Source organism: Poecilia formosa, unplaced genomic scaffold, assembly GCF_000485575.1.
Source record: "Poecilia formosa unplaced genomic scaffold, Poecilia_formosa-5.1.2 Scaffold690, whole genome shotgun sequence".
Taxonomy (NCBI): Eukaryota; Metazoa; Chordata; class Actinopteri; order Cyprinodontiformes; family Poeciliidae; genus Poecilia; species Poecilia formosa.
The window spans coordinates 133,879-153,125 of record NW_006800629.1 but is presented as its reverse complement, the minus strand read 5'-3'; the positions used below and the strand labels follow the sequence as shown (position 1 = coordinate 153,125).

The 19,247-nt window shown below is 40.9% G+C and overlaps 2 protein-coding genes and 1 long non-coding RNA gene across 4 annotated transcripts in view; 2 read left to right on the top strand and 1 right to left on the bottom strand.

Moving 5' to 3' along the window:
- LOC107834620 (uncharacterized) overlaps positions 1 to 13,667 on the bottom strand; it is a 17,211-nt gene extending 3,544 nt beyond the window's left edge. The window contains exons 1-2 of the long non-coding RNA XR_001660426.1: positions 13,557 to 13,667; positions 4,535 to 4,539 (exon numbers count right to left, since the gene is read on the bottom strand). This is a non-coding gene — a long non-coding RNA (uncharacterized LOC107834620). The remainder of the gene's footprint in view (positions 1 to 4,534; positions 4,540 to 13,556) is intronic.
- Positions 920 to 2,241, top strand: LOC107834617 (uncharacterized). The gene is made up of 2 exons (XM_016666280.1): positions 920 to 1,055; positions 1,241 to 2,241. The coding sequence occupies exons 1-2, from the start codon at positions 1,047 to 1,049 to the stop codon at positions 2,090 to 2,092; spliced, it is 861 nt and encodes a 286-aa protein (XP_016521766.1). The 5' UTR covers positions 920 to 1,046; the 3' UTR covers positions 2,093 to 2,241.
- Positions 13,257 to 19,247, top strand: part of LOC103130903 (multiple epidermal growth factor-like domains protein 10) — a 54,112-nt gene continuing 48,121 nt past the window's right edge. For both annotated transcript variants that reach the window (XM_016666279.1, XM_007542428.2), the window contains exons 1-3: positions 13,257 to 13,285; positions 14,894 to 15,106; positions 17,044 to 17,218. In XM_016666279.1, coding sequence (XP_016521765.1) covers positions 14,955 to 15,106; positions 17,044 to 17,218 — 327 coding nt within the window. In that variant the 5' untranslated portion in view covers positions 13,257 to 13,285; positions 14,894 to 14,954. The remainder of the gene's footprint in view (positions 13,286 to 14,893; positions 15,107 to 17,043; positions 17,219 to 19,247) is intronic.

Genomic DNA, 19,247 nt, shown 5'->3' with positions numbered 1-19,247 from the left:
TATGGATCTTCGATGTTTCATCCTGGACAGTGGCTGTCACACTCACTAGTCCTCTGCCTCCTTCCTTACGGCTCCTGTACAGGCTCAGGGGGCTGGGTTTGGGGGGGGATCCTCCAAGCATGCTTAGTAGCTTCCGAGTCTTAACATCTGTGGTCTTTATCTCCTTCTTTGGCCAGCTAATTATTCCTGCAGAGTGTCTTATTACTGGTAAGGCATAGCTGTTTATCGCATGGATCTTGTTCTTGCCACTGAGCTGGCTTCTCAGGACTTGCCTTGTGGCTCTTTTCCTTATGACCTCATCGATGTTCCCTTTTGCTTATGGTATTCCCAGATACTTGTAACTGTCCTCAATGTCTGCTATTGTTCCTTCTGGGAGTGAGACCCCTTCTGTGTGGATGACCTTCCCTCTCTTTGTAACCATCCGACCACACTTCTCTAGTCCGAATGACATCCCAATGTCAGTGCTGTAGATCCTGGTTATGTGGATCAGTGAGTCAATGTCTCACTTGCTCTTGGAGTACAGCTTGATGTCATCCATGTAGAGGAGGTGACTGATGGTGGCCCCATTCTTGAGTCAGTATCTGTAGCCAGTCTTGTTGATGATTTGGCTGAGGGGGTTCAGGCCTATGCAGAACAGCAGTGGGGACAGAGCGTCTCCCACATTTAATAGACACTTGTGCTAATGATTTGCAGTTGGCTTCAAGGCTGGTTTTCCAACCTTGAAGCCATATATACCGTGTTTCCCCGACAGTAAGACACCCCCGATTGTAAGACGTATCGGGGGTTTCAGGGGGGTCGGCTAATATAAGTTGTACCCCGAAAGTAAGACATATGTCTTACTTTTCGGGGAAACACCTCTCATCTAGCTGCGCGCCGCCTCCTGCCCACGTCCCCACCGTCCCCCTCTCCATATGTCACCGCGTCTGCCACCTCCCTCTGATCTTAATGAGTGCCGCCTCCTGCCCACTTCCGCGCCGCCCCCCCTCCATACGTCACCGCGCCGTCCCCTGCACTTGTCACTGCCGCCTCCTGCTTAAAATACGGTAATGCACACAGTGTTAATCATACATCAGTAAAACATACACACTGGCATACTGGGGTATCATCTGCTGTATGTAACCCAGTGGGTATCATCAGGTGTCACACTGGATTAAATACAGCAGGTGGTACTGTATCACACTGGGTTAGATACATACAAAAACACGCTGTGTGGGATACTGTATGGGGCTGTAACCCTATGGGAGACTGTGATACGGAACCACAAGCAGTGCTTATACCGTATGCTTTATTTTTGCCCCTAGACATGAGCGCTTCCGGTTCCAGTGGTAAAAGGAAGAGTTACACCGTGGAGTATAAAAAAGCGATTGTCGAAGAATCTTGGGGCAAAAATGTAGTGCAGTTCTGCAAGGAGAAAATGTTGGATCACCGACTGGTCCAAAAATGGCGTGCAGAATACACTAACCTGAGTGAAAAAGTGGAGAGCGGAATGGCTAAAAAGCGCAAGATTGGATGTGGTCGGCAACCAATGTATACAGAGCTGGAAAGCCTGGTCTCTGAGTGGGTTGCAGACAGGAGAGCAAAGACATTGGTGGTGACCAGGGCTGAGATTCAGGAATATGCCCTTGCAGTGTTGCCACAGTTTGACATTTCCCCTGAACAATTCAAGGCATCACAGCACTGGGTGGATAACTTTCTTGAACGCAATGACCTGTCTTTGAGAAGATCCACAACCCTCTTTAGGTTGGAAGATGCTGAGATTGTTAAACGTGCATTAGCCTACAAGAAGTTTGTGGATGACATTGACTTCTCTAAATACAGTCTTTGCAACATGATCGCCATGGATGAAATTGCCGTGTTCATGGGCCAAGCAGCTCAAACCACCATTGATCGAGGTGCCTCCTCAGTGTACGTTCCCTCCACTGCTTATGAAAGTGCACGTGTCACCTGCATTTTGACGATTCGTCTGGATGGCACTAAAGCAACACCGCTACTCATTGCAAAGGGCAAGAAGGAGAAGATTGAGCGGGTTTCTGGCATTTATGTGCTGGAAACTGAAAAAGCCTGGGCCACACAAGATGTTATAAGAAAGTAGCTTGATTTAATGCTGCCGCTTGTAATGCGCGGGAACAAAAGAGGGATGCTGATCTGGGATGCAGCCAGCACACACCGCGCCAAAACCATGAAAAACTTCCTTCATGAGCGGAGAATCGACCAAATCATGATTCCTGCAGGGATGACGGCTTATCTCGGCTTAACAAGCCGTTCAAGGACTATCTGCGTGTGGAAATCAATGACTACATTGAAAACCGAATGGAGAGAAATGTACGTGGGAACTTTGTGAAGCCCAGACTGCCAGAGATTGTTAACTGGGTGAAGAATTCTTGGAATAAAATCACTAACACCTGTGTTGCAAATGCACTGCGAGCTGGCTACCTGGACAAAGCCTGCTCATTTCAGGACAGTGCCGTTGCTACCCATGAGAAATATGGGCCAATGATTCGGCAAGAAATGTCGTCCCGAGAGTCCCAAGAAAATCCACAGGAACCTAAGAGTGTGGATGTTTATGATGATATTCATGAGGATGATGACATGGTTGTCATGGAATAAATCTGTTTTATCTTCCAGTATTCCACTGTTCGTTCTTACCATTTTTCATTGTTTTTCATTCTTGGCACTTCCTTTTATTGTGGTGAATACAATACTGTTCAGGTTGTTAATAAATGTTAATTTTATGGTTAAAACAAAAAATTCGACAATTTTTTTCCAATTTAAGACATACCCCGAAAGTAAGACATAGTGGGGCTTTTGGGGATAAAAAGAAAGTAAGACAGTGTCTTACTTTCGGGGAAACATGGTAATACAATGAGAATTTGAGGTATAGATATTAGGATCCAAAAGATGGCAGTAGTGCAACAATAATGGATGCAAGCTGCCATTGAAATCTAAAGAAGAAGAAAGCACCCATTTTCATTTAAGTAAGGAGATTTTTCTCTTCAAACTCATACGCCCTCATAATCAGTTCAGTTAAATCTAAACTTGGCAACTTTTTCTTTTTCAATCATAATAAATGTTATATTCAATTGACCTGTTATGACTCAAATTTTGGGTGTCCGCACCCCTCTGCTGTGTGCTGCTGCATCGTTGTGGAAAATCTAGACCGGCGGCTTATAGTCCGGTGCGGCTTATATGTTTACTGGTTTAAAAAAAAAAAAAGTTGGGGTTATGCCTTATAGTCCGGAAAATACAGTGTTATTTCCTGGATTTTTTTTTGTGAAGAACCCAGAGAGGGTTATTTGATTGTGCTTTCTGGAAAACAATAAATTTTTACATTTAGGCACTCCTGCAATCGTCACACTTTTTCTGTTACAAACTGACTCCGGCCCCCACCAGAGAAGGGAAAAGTTATGTGGCCCTCACAGGAAAAAGTTTGGGGACCCCTGATGTACAAGATGCACCAAAACACAGACTTACACACAGTATTTTATTAACAATTTTTTAAAAACATTTCTCCTGGCTTCAGGCCTACTACTCGGTCCCTGAAAAGAAAGGGGAACATGTGAGGTAAGGACAATTTAAATTATTGAAAAACAAAAAAATCATGCAATGCAAAAGAAAACAAATTAGTAAATCAAAACCAAAAAAGCAAACAAATAAGTAATTTCAATAATGCACAACAAACACAAAATGTAAAAGAAAAAGGCTCCAAGCGATGGAACAAATTGTTGTTGTCGGGTTTCAGAGTCCTTTCAACGGGGCCAGAAGAGTCATGCCCTGCCACACAGCCTGCCCAAGCAGCAACAGGTTTTGTTGAGAGCAGCCCAAACAAACAAGACAGCAGAGTGTCCAAAGCACTGTAGCTCCAAACAATACAATCAGGTGCCTGAAAGAGAAAACTCATTACTGTGGATTCAGTAAGATTTTAAAAGAAATTAAAATCTAAATAGGTAGCTTACCCATGAACAGAAGGACACTGGGAGTGAGCGGGTCAGCAGGTGAGGACAAGATGGAAGCCGCATGCCACAACAACCTCCTACAGCAGCCAGTAACACCAACAAAGCAACACTGCAGACACATGCACCTTGCAGTGGTGCATGTGTCTATAAAGCCATCTGCCCCGCCCACCAATCAACAGTGTGCTTCTGGCTGCACCTGGTGCGCAGGGTGGGGGAGGGTGACACCATCCCACCACATTCTACCTCTCAGTGTTGCATCGTTGCCCCCACAATGGACCTGCACACTTCAGCACCAAGGACGAAAAATGGCAAACTGTGCATTGGAGACTGGCTGACTAGATCCTGTGGCATGAGGGAGGTGATGGACATTTGAATGCTGTCCAGTCCTGGAGCAGACAGTGCGACGCAAGGGTGGATGAACTGCCTCAGAAGTTTGAACAGAGTGACCATTTCCTGAAGTCACCTGTGGAGAGAACCTAAGGAGCTGCAAAAGTGGATGGTACTGAAGTATCAGGGACCAACAAGCACAAATCGTCATCTAACTCTCTGGAGGTTTTAACTGTAAGGGTACAGGTGTGGACTCTGGCTCAACCCGAGCCTTCAGTATGTCACAATGCACATTTTGGGTTCTCTGCAAATCACCTACAGGAGTCACAGTATAAACTGGCCCTCCAGCTGTTGGAGCTCTCACGACCAGATGGATAACCGGGTTATGGGTTTTATGCCACACTGTAATCGCGCAGATAAACCAACTGTCCCTCCTGCAGTGGAACCTCCCGTATACCCTGATCCTGCAACTGCCAGTAAGTGATCCTGAGCATGATGAAAAGCCTGGTCTTATGCTCAGCCATCCAATCCTCCACCTTACCTGGTGCAGGGTCCCGAACTCGAACCAACAAGAAATCCACAGGCAGCTGAGGTTCATGGCCATACATAAGAAAAAAATGGAGACTCACCAGTAATCTGATGAGGGGTAGTGTTGTAACAGAAAAGTACTGTTGTGAAACCTGGTTGGGACTGGTTGAGATCTTTCCAGGACACAGAGAAAACAGGTCACAAAAACCCGAGGGTAACAAGTAATCTTGAATTATGGTTTAATGTTGATTGAAACACACATAACCTGTATTGTAATGAGAGTTTGAAAGCAATAAGAAAATTCTGTATTATGATTTGATGTGATTAAAAACTAAGGTAATCCTTACCTTAAAATGTACTATTGATTAAGGTGATGAGTTATGTGAACTTGATTCAAGAAGTAAATGGAAAATAAATCATAAATTAATATTCTGGTTCAAGTTAGAGGGAAAGTTCCGTACTGTGTTGCAATCAGAAGCTGCGTGAGCAGAAGAGCTGTGAGCACTGAAGAAACAGGAAGTGGAGTTGCAAAACTTACAGGAGCGCCAGATGTTGAGTCCGGATAGAAACTTCAGTGGGCGTAAAAGAGGAAAGAGGCAACGGTTGACCAAAACGTTTGACATCAAGGAGTTGTGCAATAAGAGATTGTGCGAGCAGTTAGTGCATGCACAAATAAGATACAGAAGTGTAGAAAATTGTGTAAGCTGCAGATACAACACCAGTTGTACCCTCTGTTGTCAGATAAGAGACAACAGAGGGTATAAAAATACAAGTGAGAAAGGGACAGGTGTTCTTTGTTCCGCAGCGTTCGAGTCAAGATCACACAAAGATGCAGAATCAACTGAGGGCTGCGTATTGATACCCTGGGACGGTGAAGACCGCGCGCTGCTCAAGAAAGGAACAAGATCCATTTACCCACAACCCGGGACTGATTTGACAACAGCCCTACTCTCAACCCAAAAAGATTTCAACTATGCTGCAGTGGACATGGGGAATAGACAAAGATTGCATATGGATAAAGAACTGAGTTTACTGAGGATTCTCACCAGTTCACCTTTGGATCTATTCTAAAAAGGATTCTGCCACGACAAGACAGGACTCTCACCATGGATATTAAAGTTTTCTGCTGCCAAGATCAACTCTGCATCTGGGTACGAGTGGAACTGCATCCCAAAGCCTCTCTTTAGATCAGTGACACAGTGTAGGGATTAGAAGGAGGTGTAATTTCTAAATTTCTTAAATATATTAATTTCTTGTTTTTTTGATTGAAGATGCTGTATGTCATTTTCCCCTGCTAAAGCTTGCTAATAAAATATTAAAGTCTAATTGATGCTGTGGACAGTTAAATTAATTAAGTCAGCTAAAAAAAACTAAATCTTCTGGTTAATATAAAATCAATGTTCATGATCCTAGTAAATTAGGGGGGCTTCAGATGTTTCTTTGGTTATGATAAATAATGACCCTGGGACTCAATCCGAGTCTCTAAAATTATCTAAGCTGTAACAAGTGCACGTTATTATTAGAGAAAGAGCTACCGTTAACAGGCGTGGTTTATGCTGTCGGGCATCGGCGGGCTGCTCCGATGTCTGATTCATGAACTGAAGTGGGTCATAACGTCTGGATCTGAAGGTAGTTAGAGCTTAAGACGCATCTTTCTCGCTCCCAGCTTAAACAAAATGTCCTCTACATTTGTATCTGTGGTAATACTCAGGAATTAGAGGCTTTTCAGACCCGTTAGTTGGAGAGCTGGTCAGTAGTCAGTCCGCTGGAGTCTAGGAGGTGTTAGGGGCATGGCTGAATACTGCATAATAAAAGTACTTATGGAAGACAGGAAGCCCAATCCCGCTTCCTAGACATTGGTAAAGTGCGCAGAAGGTTATGAAGTGTTCAATTGAAGCGCTCACACTGCCTGTTTCCACCAGGGTAGTAAAAGGTGGAGTGTGACTTTTTAATCCCATTCAGGTTACAGAGCTGCTGAATTAACGCACTCTCAAAAGTCTGACCCCGGTCTGAATTAATGCAGCTTGGAACCCCAAATCTGAAAAACCATTCAGTCAGCAAAACCTGGGTGACAGTAGCTGATTTCTGGTTCCGAGTTGGAACAGCAATGTTATATTTACTAAATACATCAGCTTCTGCTTTTCAAAGATCCACGGTTGTAAAATTGTGCATCTGTTTCCAGCTACTCCAGAACGGGTAGCTGCAGAACTTTGGACATTTTCCAAACCATTCTGTGAAAGCTCTAACATGGTAAAACATGGCAATGATCTCGTTTGGCTGAGAAGCTAACAGATGGCTCATGAAAGTGCCAGAGCTAGATGTTACATTTTTAGTGACCTGGCACCATTGACACTCTTGTACCCACTGTTTAATGTGGGTACAAGTGAGGCAACAACGTTACTAGCCCGGGATGTCTAATGAGACATCCTGGGCTAGTAACGGTGCTGCCTCACTAACTCAGTGGTGCGCTCCATACCCTGGTATCTCATCAGGAACTGCTATCTCATCAGGAACATGGACATGTTCCTGATGAGATAGCAGAACAGTCACCACAGATTGAGTTGCTGACAATGGAACAGGACATGGGGTACACCAAAGAGCCTCTGGGACAGAGGTGCACGACAACAGTTCTGCCAGGCTGGTACTTGATGTAGATTTGCGGGAGAGTGCATCATCATTGTTATTGCTGCATCCAGAACGATACTTTATATCCAAATTAAAAGCAGCAAGTTGAGCAGCCTAACAGTGCTCCATGGCACCAAGCTTGGCTGAATGAAGATAACTCAAAGGGTTGTTATCTGTATGCACCAGTGGCCCAAGAGATATAAACTTCTCGATCATAGCCCATTTTTATGCTTGAAACTTCAGCTTCATAGAGCTATAATTAGCCATGTTGTGCTCTGAAGGTTTAAGGCCTCGACTGACATATACAATGGTCTTCACTCCATCCCTCTGTTTTCTGTGACAATACTGCCTCAAGTCCACTGTGATTGGCATCCGTCTCTAGAATGAAAGGACGTGAAAAGGGAGCATATCTCTCCATATCTCCATATCTCTCTGGACATCACACTCTGATGTAAAGGCCGATTGAAAAGCCTGTCCAGACCCCTTCCTGGATTTTGTGCCCATTTGCTGTGCCACCAGCCTATGGAGAGGACCAGCTAGCCTAGCAAAACCTTTCAGAAAGCGCCTATAATAGCTTGCAAAGCCCAAGAATGAGTGAAGCTCTGAAACATGTGTGGGACGTGGCCATTTAGCCACTGCTTCAGTCTTGGCAGGTCTGTGGCTAGAGCTTTATCTGAGATAAGGTGCCCCAAGTATTTAACCTGTCGCTTGAAAAAATAAAAATTTTCAAGTTTTACCTTCCAGACCTTCTCTCTGAAGCTGAGCAAGGACAGCTTGTAGATGCAAGGTGCTGCACTGAGCCTGAAAACACAATATCATCCAAATACAAAAGAAGGGACTGACACTGTTGGTCCCCAAACATCCTTTGCATAAGCCATTGGAAGGTACTTGGCGCATTACTTGGCGTAAGCCCAAAGGGCATACGGTTCCACTCAAATGGCGTACAAAAATAAGTTTTTAACTCATCCTGTTCTGATATAGGAACCTGATTGTACCCACTGGTTAAATCTAGAGTGGAAAACCACTGGGCCCCAGAAAGATGGTCCAGACTTTCCTCGATGAGAGGCAATGGGAAAGCATCTTTTCTCATCTTGCTGTTAAGCTGATGGTAATCCACACACATATGCAGGCTGCTGTCTTTCTTCCTAACAAGAATGATGGGAGAGGCATGAGGGCTACTGCTTTCCCTTATTACCTGATTCTGTAGGAGCTGGTTGACAGCCTCGTTCTCTGAAGGAGGTGTGCGTCTGTACCTCTGCCGGACCGGAACCTCATCCAACAGGGGAATGTCATGAGAAACCAGATTAGAGCACCCCAAGTCACCTTCATGGGCTGAAAAGACAGCTGTACTTCTGTAAAAGCGACTGGACTTGCAGTTGTTCAGTTTCTGTCAATGCAGACAAGTCAACAGATTCAATCAGGTTCTGCTCTGGACCAGAAGCCTGGAGTCTGAACCAGTGTGTCCTGGCATTTTCTCTCCTTGTGTGGTCACCTGCGCCCAGTCAAAGAAATACAGTCTTGATTCGTCTGAGTCTTTTCTTGCCACAGAACTGTCTCATGAAACTATCAGATCAGAGACTGAACTCCACAGATCTGAAAATGTATTTCCTCTTCCAGGTTCAGATTTGACCAATTTACCAGCTTCCAGAGAGGAATTCATTGCTGCACAAAATCAGGACGTTTCTGGTGAAATGTCATTCTTCTATTCTTACCGAAGAAGAAGCCCAGGGGAAAAAGGTGNGTTAGGGGCGTGGCTGAATACTGCGTAATAAAAGTACTTATGGAAGACAGGAAGCCCAATCCCGCTTCCTAGACATTGGTAAAGTGCGCAGAAGGTTATGAAGTGTTCAATTGAAGCGCTCACACTGCCCATTTCCACCAGGGTAGAAAAAGGTGGAGTGTGACTTTTTAACCCCATTCAGGTTACAGAGCTGCTGAATTAACGCACTCTCAAAAGTCTGACCCTGGTCTGAATTAATGCGGCTTGGAAATCAGCTACTGTCACCCTGCGCCCAGTCAAAGAAATAGTCTTGATTTGTCTGAGTCTTTTCTTGCCACAGAACTGTCTCATGAAACGGTCAGATCAGAGACTGAACTCCACAGATCTGAAAATGTATTTCTTCTTCCAGGTTCAGATTTGACCAATTTACCAGCTTGCAGAGAGGAATTCATTGCTGCACAAAATCAGGACGTTTCTGGTGAAATGTCATTCTTCTATTCTTACCGAAGAAGAAGCCCAGGGGAAAAAGGTGACATATGTGGTTGATGATGATTTCCTGTTGAAATGCTGGGCTGGTGAAAACTTGGAAGACTGGAGGTGGTTGTGCCGACAATGTACCACATGCAGGTGCTAGCATTAGCACATGATCATCCACTGTCAGGGCATTTGGGTATAAACAAAGTTCTCAAACACTTCTTTTGGCCAGCTCTCAAGTTTGATGTTTCTCATTATTGTTGTACCTACCAAGTTTACAAAGTTGCTGGCAAGCCAAACCAGATTATACCCCTTGCTCCTTTGTCCCCAATTCCAGTACTGAGTGAACCATTTGGAAGAGTGATTGTGGATTGTGTAGGGCCTTTGCCAAAGTCAAGAAGTGGAAACCAGTTCATCTTGATGACAATGTGTGCTTCCACCAGGTTTCCTGAGGCCATGCCCCTTTGTAGAATTACAGTTCACATGGTCACCAATGCTCTGGTAAAGATTTATAAGTATTTGGTCATAAGGTTGTCCAAACTGACCAGGGCACCAACTTTAAATCTAGGGCCTTTGCCCAAGCACTGAAACAGTTGGGTGCAGAGCATGCCACCTCGAGCTCTTACCACCCTGAAAGCCAGGGTGCACTTGAAAGATTTCACCAGGCATTAAAGGCAATGCTGTGCAAATACTGTATGGATACAGAGAGGGACAGGGATAAAGGTATCCCATTTTTGTTATTTACTGTGCGTGAAATTGTGCAGGACACTTTAGATTGTAATCCTGCTGGACTTGTGTTTGGACATGAGGTCAGCGGACCTCTAGATGTCCTTAAAGAGAAGCTAGTCTCACCTCCTCACTCTGTAAAGAATATGCCAGAGTATGTCTCAAAGACGAGAGAGCGTCTTCAGGCAGTTCGCTCCCTTGCTCAGAATGCCTTGGCTTCAAAGCAGGTCAAAATGAAAAAACATTATGACCTGAAACCGGTCACTCATGAGTTTCACGCTGGTGAAAAGGTTTTGATCTTGCTACCCATCCCTGGCTCTTCTTTGGAAACAAAGTTCTCTGGACCATATGAGGTAGAAAAGAAACTTGGTGAAACTACATTATTCAAACTCCTGATCGCCGCAGCAAGACTAGGCTTTGCCATGTTAATATGATGAAACTGTATCATTCAAGGGGGACTTGAATGATACAGAAAAACAGCTTCAACCAAAAATCAGGTTGAAGCTGTTTCCCCTGTAACCTGTGTTTCAAATTCCACTGAGGAGGATGTGGTTCTGCGCAAAGATCCGCCACATGTTGCGAGGCTTAGACTTAAACTTAGGCTTAGACTTAGGCTTAAAATACTGGCTAACCTGCCTAACTATATGTCACATTCAAAGTTGTAGCCCATGGAGTTCTCCATGTTTTAGACATGAAAGCTGATGGAAGTCCAAGGTTCTGCACAGACTTTCATAAGGTGAATGCTGTAACAGTCCTTGATGCACACTCTCTACCTCTCATTGAAGACTGTATTGATGAAATTGGACCAGCCAAATTTGTTACTAACTCAACATGCTAAAAGGGTATTGGCAAGTACCTCTAACAAAACAAGCTTCTGACATTTCAGCTTTTGTTACATCGGACAGTTTTCTCCAGTACCTTTTGGGCTGTGTAATGCTCCGGCTACATTTCAAAGGCTTGTAAATAAAGTGCTGGGAGATGTGCTAAACTGCCAGGTAGATCTATATGACATAATTGTATACTCAAATGACTGGTCTAACTATCTTGTTGCTTTGCTTGAGGTTTTCAAACGCCTCTCAGCTACCTCACGAACACTAAATCTTTCAAAGTATGAGTTTGGTAAAGGTACCATTCTCTATTTTGGCCAACAGGTTGGCTAGAAAACAGTCAAGTTTTTCTAACGGTCCAGTCAAATCCAAGCCATAACGCCATCAATACCCTGATTAATGTTTTTAGCAAGCTTTATCTGTTATTTTACATCAAAAAGTGTCTGTAACTGTTTTTCTTCCTGTTTGTTTTTATTTGAACTGAATTTAATCATATTTTGCTGTCNCAGAGAGGAATTCATTGCTGCACAAAATCAGGACGTTTCTGGTGAAATGTCATTCTTCTATTCTTACCGAAGAAGAAGCCCAGGGGAAAAAGGTGACATATATGGTTGATGATGATTTCCTGTTAAAACGCTGGGCTGGTGAAAACTTGGAAGACTGGAGTGCCATTTATAAGGTGGTTGTGCCAACAATGTACCACATGCAGGTGCTAGCATTAGCACATGATCATCCACTGTCAGGGCATTTGGGTATAAACAAAGTTCTCAAACACTTCTTTTGGCCAGGTCTCAAGTTTGATGTTTCCCATTATTGTTGTACCTACCATGTTTACAAAGTTGCTGGCAAGCCAAACCAGATTATACCCCCTGCTCCTTTGTCCCCAATTCCAGTACTGGGTGAACCATTTGGAAGAGTGATTGTGGATTGTGTAGGGCCTTTGCCAAAGTCAAGAAGTGGAAACCAGTTCATCTTGATGACGATGTGTGCTTCCACCAGGTTTCCTGAGGCCATGCCCCTTTGTAGGATTACAGTTCACATGGTCACCAATGCTCTGGTAAAGATTTATAAGTATTTTGTCATAAGGTTGTCCAAACTGACCAGGGCACCAACTTTAAATCTAGGACCTTTGCCCAAGCACTGAAACAGTTGAGTGTAGAGCATGCCACCTCGAGCTCTTACCACCCTGAAAGCCAGGGTGCACTTGAAAGATTTCACTAGGCATTAAAGGAAATGCTGTACATCGAATCAACAATCAAAAACATAAAATTTACTGCCGAGTCGAAGTTCTGCCCTTATGGGTACCTCATCAAAGAAAAGAAAGGAGGGGAGAGGGGGGGACTACAACCATTACCCCTTTTCAAACAACTGGGGGACTCCAACCCCCACCCCTTTTCAAAGGGGGGGGGGGGGGGTGGACTCTAAACCCTCACACCTTTTCTTGCTAGCGCTTGAACTCGGGTTGGGATTCAAATCCCAATTGTTATGTTCCATAAGCAACTCTAAACAGGTGGGTTTTAAGTTGAGATTTAAAACCCAGTGATTCAGTTGTTTTACAGTTTTCTGGAAATTGGTTCCAAATTTGTGGTGCATTGAAGCTGAATGCTGCTTCTCCTCATTTGGTTCTGGGGATGCAGGGCAGACCAGAACCAGAAGACCTGCTGTTTCTGTTAATACAGCAACAGCAGATGTATTGTGGTGCTAAACCGTTCAGTGATTTATAAACTAAAACCAGTATTTTAAAGTCTATTCTTTGAGCTACAGAGAGCCAGTGTAGTGGTTTTAAAACTGGTGTTATGTGCTCTATCTTTCTTGTTTTAGTGAGAATGCGAGCAGCAGTGTTCTGGATCAGCTGCTGTTTGATTGATTTGTTGGACAGACCTGTGAAGACGCTGTTGCAGTAATCAATGCGACTACAGATAAACGCATAGATGAGTTTCTTTAGATCTCACTGAGACATAAATCCTCTAATCCTGGAGATGGGAGCTCCGTCGATTCCTGCGGATGGCAGGATTCTTTTGCAAGAACTTTTCTACAGTTCTTGCTCCTTTAACAGCTTTGACCAGTCCTTCTATTGTCTTGTTGTTGGTGCTCTATGTGTAAAGGTTTGTGGTGGGAGTTAGAGGACTAGGTAAGTTTGGGGTACCCTGTACATTCCCATCACATAGGTGTTTTTCTACATTTATATTTACAATTTTCTACAACCTATTGAGGGAACTATTTACATTAGGTAAATAGGTTGGTGCCACCCATGTAAAGTTTTGGTGAAACTTTTGTTAAATCAGGTTCTATTTTATTTAGCATAAACTGTAGTTATGCCCTGTTTTCTTTGAGTTGGCACCACCTAACTGTCCCTTTCTCCCTCACAATTTGTACGAGCTCATATTTTTGCTGAAAATAAATCCCTTTTTTTGTCACATTCACCTGGACTCTCGAATTTTTGTGGTTGTCGTGTCACTCCCCTTCTCCACATGAGGGAGTGGGGGGCTAACATAGATAAATAGAAATGTAAGGTAATTTTGCTAACAGAAAACTCCCTGAAATCAGCTACCAAATGGAAATAAAAATATTAAAATACACAAATTTAACAATCTATTGTGGTTCAGCAGAACACTAATTTTACAAGATGTTAAAAAGTGTTTCCCTCATGTTTTTTTTTTTTTACAAAAACATTATGTGCAAAAGTGAGAATATTTTAATACTTTTAAAAGGAAATGCTCCTTTTAAAAATGTTGAACATCAAAATACATTAAAAAAACTGCAAACAGTAAAACTTTGAGCACATTTCTTAATAATCTTCAACATTTTTCATTTTCAATTTTTCCAACTGTCAGATAAATCTCCATGTTAATGTTTTAGCTCTCATCCCTTCATTCCCCCTTTCCCTTCAGCAAGGGAAATAATGTGCGAAGTTTGTTTCATATTTTTTCTAGAGGAATATCTGATTCGGGTCACAGATAAATTAGCACATTAAACTCTCACTCCCACTGATTTATTTAATTCTTTACGAGTTAGCAGGGCACGGACAAAACGATCGGAGATATTTCTCCTGTTTCAGATTGCTCAATGTCCCTGAACTTTGTGCAAAGATTCAAGTTATTTATTTGTTTTTTGGGAAGACACCAGTGTTTCAGAAAGTTTTTCACAATGGCTGATTGGTTCGTTCTTTCCATGTGGAGAGGAGAGCCGAGCTGACACAGAGCTGAAGTGTATATCCTTATCACAGATATCAGCTAATTCTGTCAAATTCAGTTCAATCCAGACTGTCAACCAGCTGACCAAATTCTTTGTTTTTATGGCGGTTTAGCAATGTTTCCTTCACCTTTACAACTTCAATATCACTGCACGTATGGTGGGATGATGTATTTACACCATGAAATAAGCATATCACAATAAAATGTATTTTTCTGTGCAAGTTTTTTTTACCTGTATTATTGCGAATGATATCATATAGCCCAACCCTACTTGGGCCGTGTTGAGTTTCCCTCCTTCAAATCTCCTGAAGTGTAAAGGTGAGCGGCCTTTGCGTAGCAGAGATGAGATCAGTTTTTTTATATAAGACTGAAAGAACCAGAGTCCTTCACAAGGTCGGGGGCCTATACTCAGAACTTTTGTACTAAATTTCTAAATGTATTTTTATTGACACTTTTCATGTGTCATGTGCTGCTTTGCCAAATCTATGACAATACTTATTTCTGTCTTGCTGATAACAGGTGCCAGGATGAGTGTCCAGTTGGTACTTTTGGTGCTGGCTGTGCAAAGACCTGTCACTGTATGAACAACAGTAAGTGCGTTCATATCAATGGAACATGCCTGTGTGATGCGGGCTACACAGGAGAAAAATGTGATATCCGCTTATGCCCTGACGACCGTTACGGTTCAAGATGCGAAAAGAATTGTCCATGCCACGTCCCAAGAACTCTAAGGTATGCTGTAAATGATTTAACTGACTTTAACAAACTTTATTGTGCAAGAATAAACACATTTAAACGATTGGTACTTGTAGGAATCAATGTAGAGTTTTAATATTTAGAGGAAAAAGCAAGTTTCCAGGTATAGTACTAAACTAGTGTGACTGTAATATGTCAGACAGTTACATACGCACAGGTGGCTGTTAGTTGATGGGTCTGACATGCAAGTGACATACAAACAGGATTTCTTCTGAACTCACAAAGGTTCTGCAAGTGTTACTTAAGATAAAGCTTTATTATACTGGGAAGCAAAAAAAAAAAATCTTCCTGTAAATGCATGTGTATCAACTTTGAAGACAACCCTTCCAAGAAAGTACCAGGAGATAAGTTTTTTAGTTCAGTCTGCTTAATCAGAAAATTAAGCAGACTGGGTTTTTTAATTCTTATAACAGTCTAATAATGATTATCACTTTTGTTCGCCACAATTTCTGCTTTATGTAGCTTAAAGTTCCACTCCAACACACACACTTGGATTTACCACAAGTTAAATCCAAGAAAAACATTTCTGTAAGCTTAAAAACTTTATTTTTTAATAAACTGGACAATAGTGATTTGATTTGAAACCTTAATGTATTTCATTAAATGAAGATTGTAGAAGATTCAACAAAGTGAACTTATCTTAGATTTTATTTCTCAGTATCAGAGTAAGTCCAAGAATCAAAAGGAAAAGAGGAATGTCTTCATAAAATTGTTACTGGCATGGCTAATAACAATATGTTGTCGAGAACAAGAATGAAGCTGTGTGGTTTGCTGAAAAGCACAGTGAACAAGAAAAGTCAATATTATACACAAAATATTTAAATGGTGGAGTAAGAAAAATTTTGGGCTTGTTACAGCTTGTTGCACATAAAGGTATGCTGTAGTTTTTTTTTTTTAAATGCTGTTTTAAAATGGCAAAACTCTATCTGCCCCCTATCCACTTGTATTTGCACACTGCAGGTCAGCTGTCTTAAAGTCCTTAAGTTGTCTATCACTTAAAAGAAAGAAAAAATAGACTTTTCTTTTAGGAATATGTAAGAGAAAGCAAAGACAGGAATGGCGTAGAAGAGTATTAAATTGACTGGTCATCTGTATGCTGGATGACCATAAAAAGTTTGAGTAATTTAAACAACTAATATCTTTTGATAAGAGAAATGTTAGAATATTCTGCCCACTAAGCAATTTAAAATTACAATTTATCATACAAACATTATATATTTTTTGTCAAAGTCTATGTATTAAATAGAAAACAAGCAGAGATACAGATTACTTTAAAACTTACCCTGGTCAATATTTTTCCCCAGTTTTAAGTGTCAGTAAATAGAAGACTTATGTAAGACCTCTCTTCCATTTTTTTAACATTGCTGGTACTAAATTATAAATTTGCTAAGAATTTTAAAGTACTCCCGAGTTAGTTTAAAACATGAAGCCACTCACATATGCAGTTAAGACTCGCAGGGAGGATGGTACCTACCTCGTCATTCTTTGGTGAGGAGGGATACGTTGATAATTATGTAATTGACATAGACTACCTGTCAGCTTTGTCAATTTGTAAAGCTTACAAATTTTGGTTTTGTCAGATTAGAAAAAAACTTTTCTGGAAATTAGGTTTTATATTGAAAGGTTTGGGAGAACTTTGAAGTGATAACACCCTGTGTTAAGTGATGAAATTACAAAATTTGTTTTTCTATATTTTAAGAACTTAGTGTGTAGGACATTGATTTTGATTCAGGAAAGACATGTTACTAAGATTAAAAGATTACTTTAAACTTGTTATGAGTATGAAATATATGGGACATAATTGTACCATTAACCATTTTTTCTGTGATAAAACTGTGCAAAGCAGTTCAATTTAGTACTCCAACATAGTGAAGTAAATTTTTGTGATTACATCATGTTTTCTTTTTCACTAGATGCCACCCAGTGTCAGGGGAATGTACATGTCAGGCTGGTTGGTCAGGACTTTTTTGCAATGAGACGTGCACACCAGGATTTTTTGGCAAATCTTGCACTGACTTGTGTCAGTGCCAGAATGGAGCTGACTGCCACAATGTGACTGGAGAATGTATCTGTGCTCCTGGCTTTATGGTAAATTAATTTGTTGCATGCACATGTATTCATTTAAGTGCATCCTGAATTATATGTATGTACATGGATACATACAAGCAAGCTTTACAGTTAAGACATATGTTAATAAGAGATAAAAAAAACCAGATTCTGTTGAAAATGTTTAAATATACTCCTAAAGCATATTCATTTACAGTTTACATTATAAAGTTAAAATTATTAAGGATTGTGAATAAAGCAGTTTAACTGTTCTAATTTAATCTTTGCTATTTTCACTAGACAAATAAAACTTTTCTCCTAAAATACCAATGCCAAGTGTTAAGGAAGAGATTCTCTGAATTAATTAATTTTGGAAAAAGTCTGGCTCTCTCTTCCTCTTGGATCCTGGGTCCTCTCGCGGCGGTCACGTGTAGTCACTCAGAAGAAAACAGCAATGCGTGTCGACGTCACAGAATTACAGAGTTTAAATCCAATATAAGACGATGCATAAAATTACAACAGAAACTGCAGAACAACGGAGACATATATTCATTTGCCTGACATAAATGGAAAGAAGAAGAAGAAGAAAGAAAAGCAAAGACATGCAAAGACGTCTTTGGAGAATTGCAAGAGCAAATCTAATTTGTTACTTCTGTGTAGAAAGTTTTATAGTGAAGGCGTATTCTTATCTTTAATTTATTCAAATAAGGCGTATCTTTGCTCATCCAACCAGGAGCCATCGCTGACCCTTTATCTGAAGCCAGAAACCCCTGCCGTGTTTACGGCTTTTCACAGATGAGTGTGAAAAGCTAGAACTTCTACTGTTTTCCCACACAGACAAAAGGCAGTTCAAACGATCCTAGCAAACCATCTGCTGTAACTACAGGTAAAATAAAGGTCAATAGGCCAGAATACATTACTAATTTTAAAACCACAATTAGACCATTTGAATCAAGATTAAAACTAGCTTATTTCAAATTTATTTTCTCAACAATTCCCTCTTTTAATCTCTTAATAGAGATTACACTCTAAAATATAAATTTAAAATATACTATGCGATAGTATAAGCCTAAATTCAGAAACACCGTATTATAGCTGATAAATTCCCTCTTTTTGCATGCAACCTTCTACATAACATTTGCTGTTAAAATGTTGGCATATTCATTGCACATAAAATCAGACCAAATCAGACAGCAAAATCATATAAGGGATTCAAAACATAAAATAAATGTTCAAAATTATCTAGCCCAGAGTCATGTCTTACCAAAAAGATAATTTAAAATGCATAAAATTTATCAATACTTAACAGAAACTTTACCACGTCAATCAAGTATTTCTGATACAAATAGGATGTTACACAAATATTTGTCCAAAATTATCCCTGCAATAAATGATACAATATAGATACAATATACTGCATATATAAGACTTACAAACTATCAATAAACCTCCAGTTGAATAGTTTTGTAAATTTTTTTCCTTTTCTTTCTTTTTTTTTTTTTACATATCTTCATTTTGTGTCTCTGTGTTTCTTGATGCTCCTTGAAGTAAGATGAGTTCGTTGGCACGTCGTAGACAAAAGATGAAAACTTGATAATAGGAGAAATAACAAAGATGATCCTCTGGTCTCCAGTAGCTCATTTTCCTTATAGTTTTGAACTCAGGGTCGTCAGCTGAGTAACGGATGCTCATCTTTTTGGGATTTATTCTGCCCACAATTTGGTGAGTTTAACAAAGAGGCCGTTTCCTCTTTTCCAATTTGATGACATCAAAAGCATAATAGAATGAAAGAAATCCTGATGAACATCTAGGTGTGAAGTCGTCCTCCGGTCAGGGCTGAAGATCCTCAGGTTAGTTCTTTGTTATTTAATGAGGTCATCCGCTGGTTACCATACTGGAACATTGTCTGTCACCTATCTAGAGCTCCTTAATGTATTTTAAAATAAAATAAGTCATTCCTTCCAATTTGAATTAACGTTTTATTAATTAATACTCTAATCATTCTTTATTGTTTCAAGTCATATATTGTTCTTGTTATCAAATCTTATTTTAATAGTTATTTTATTGTATT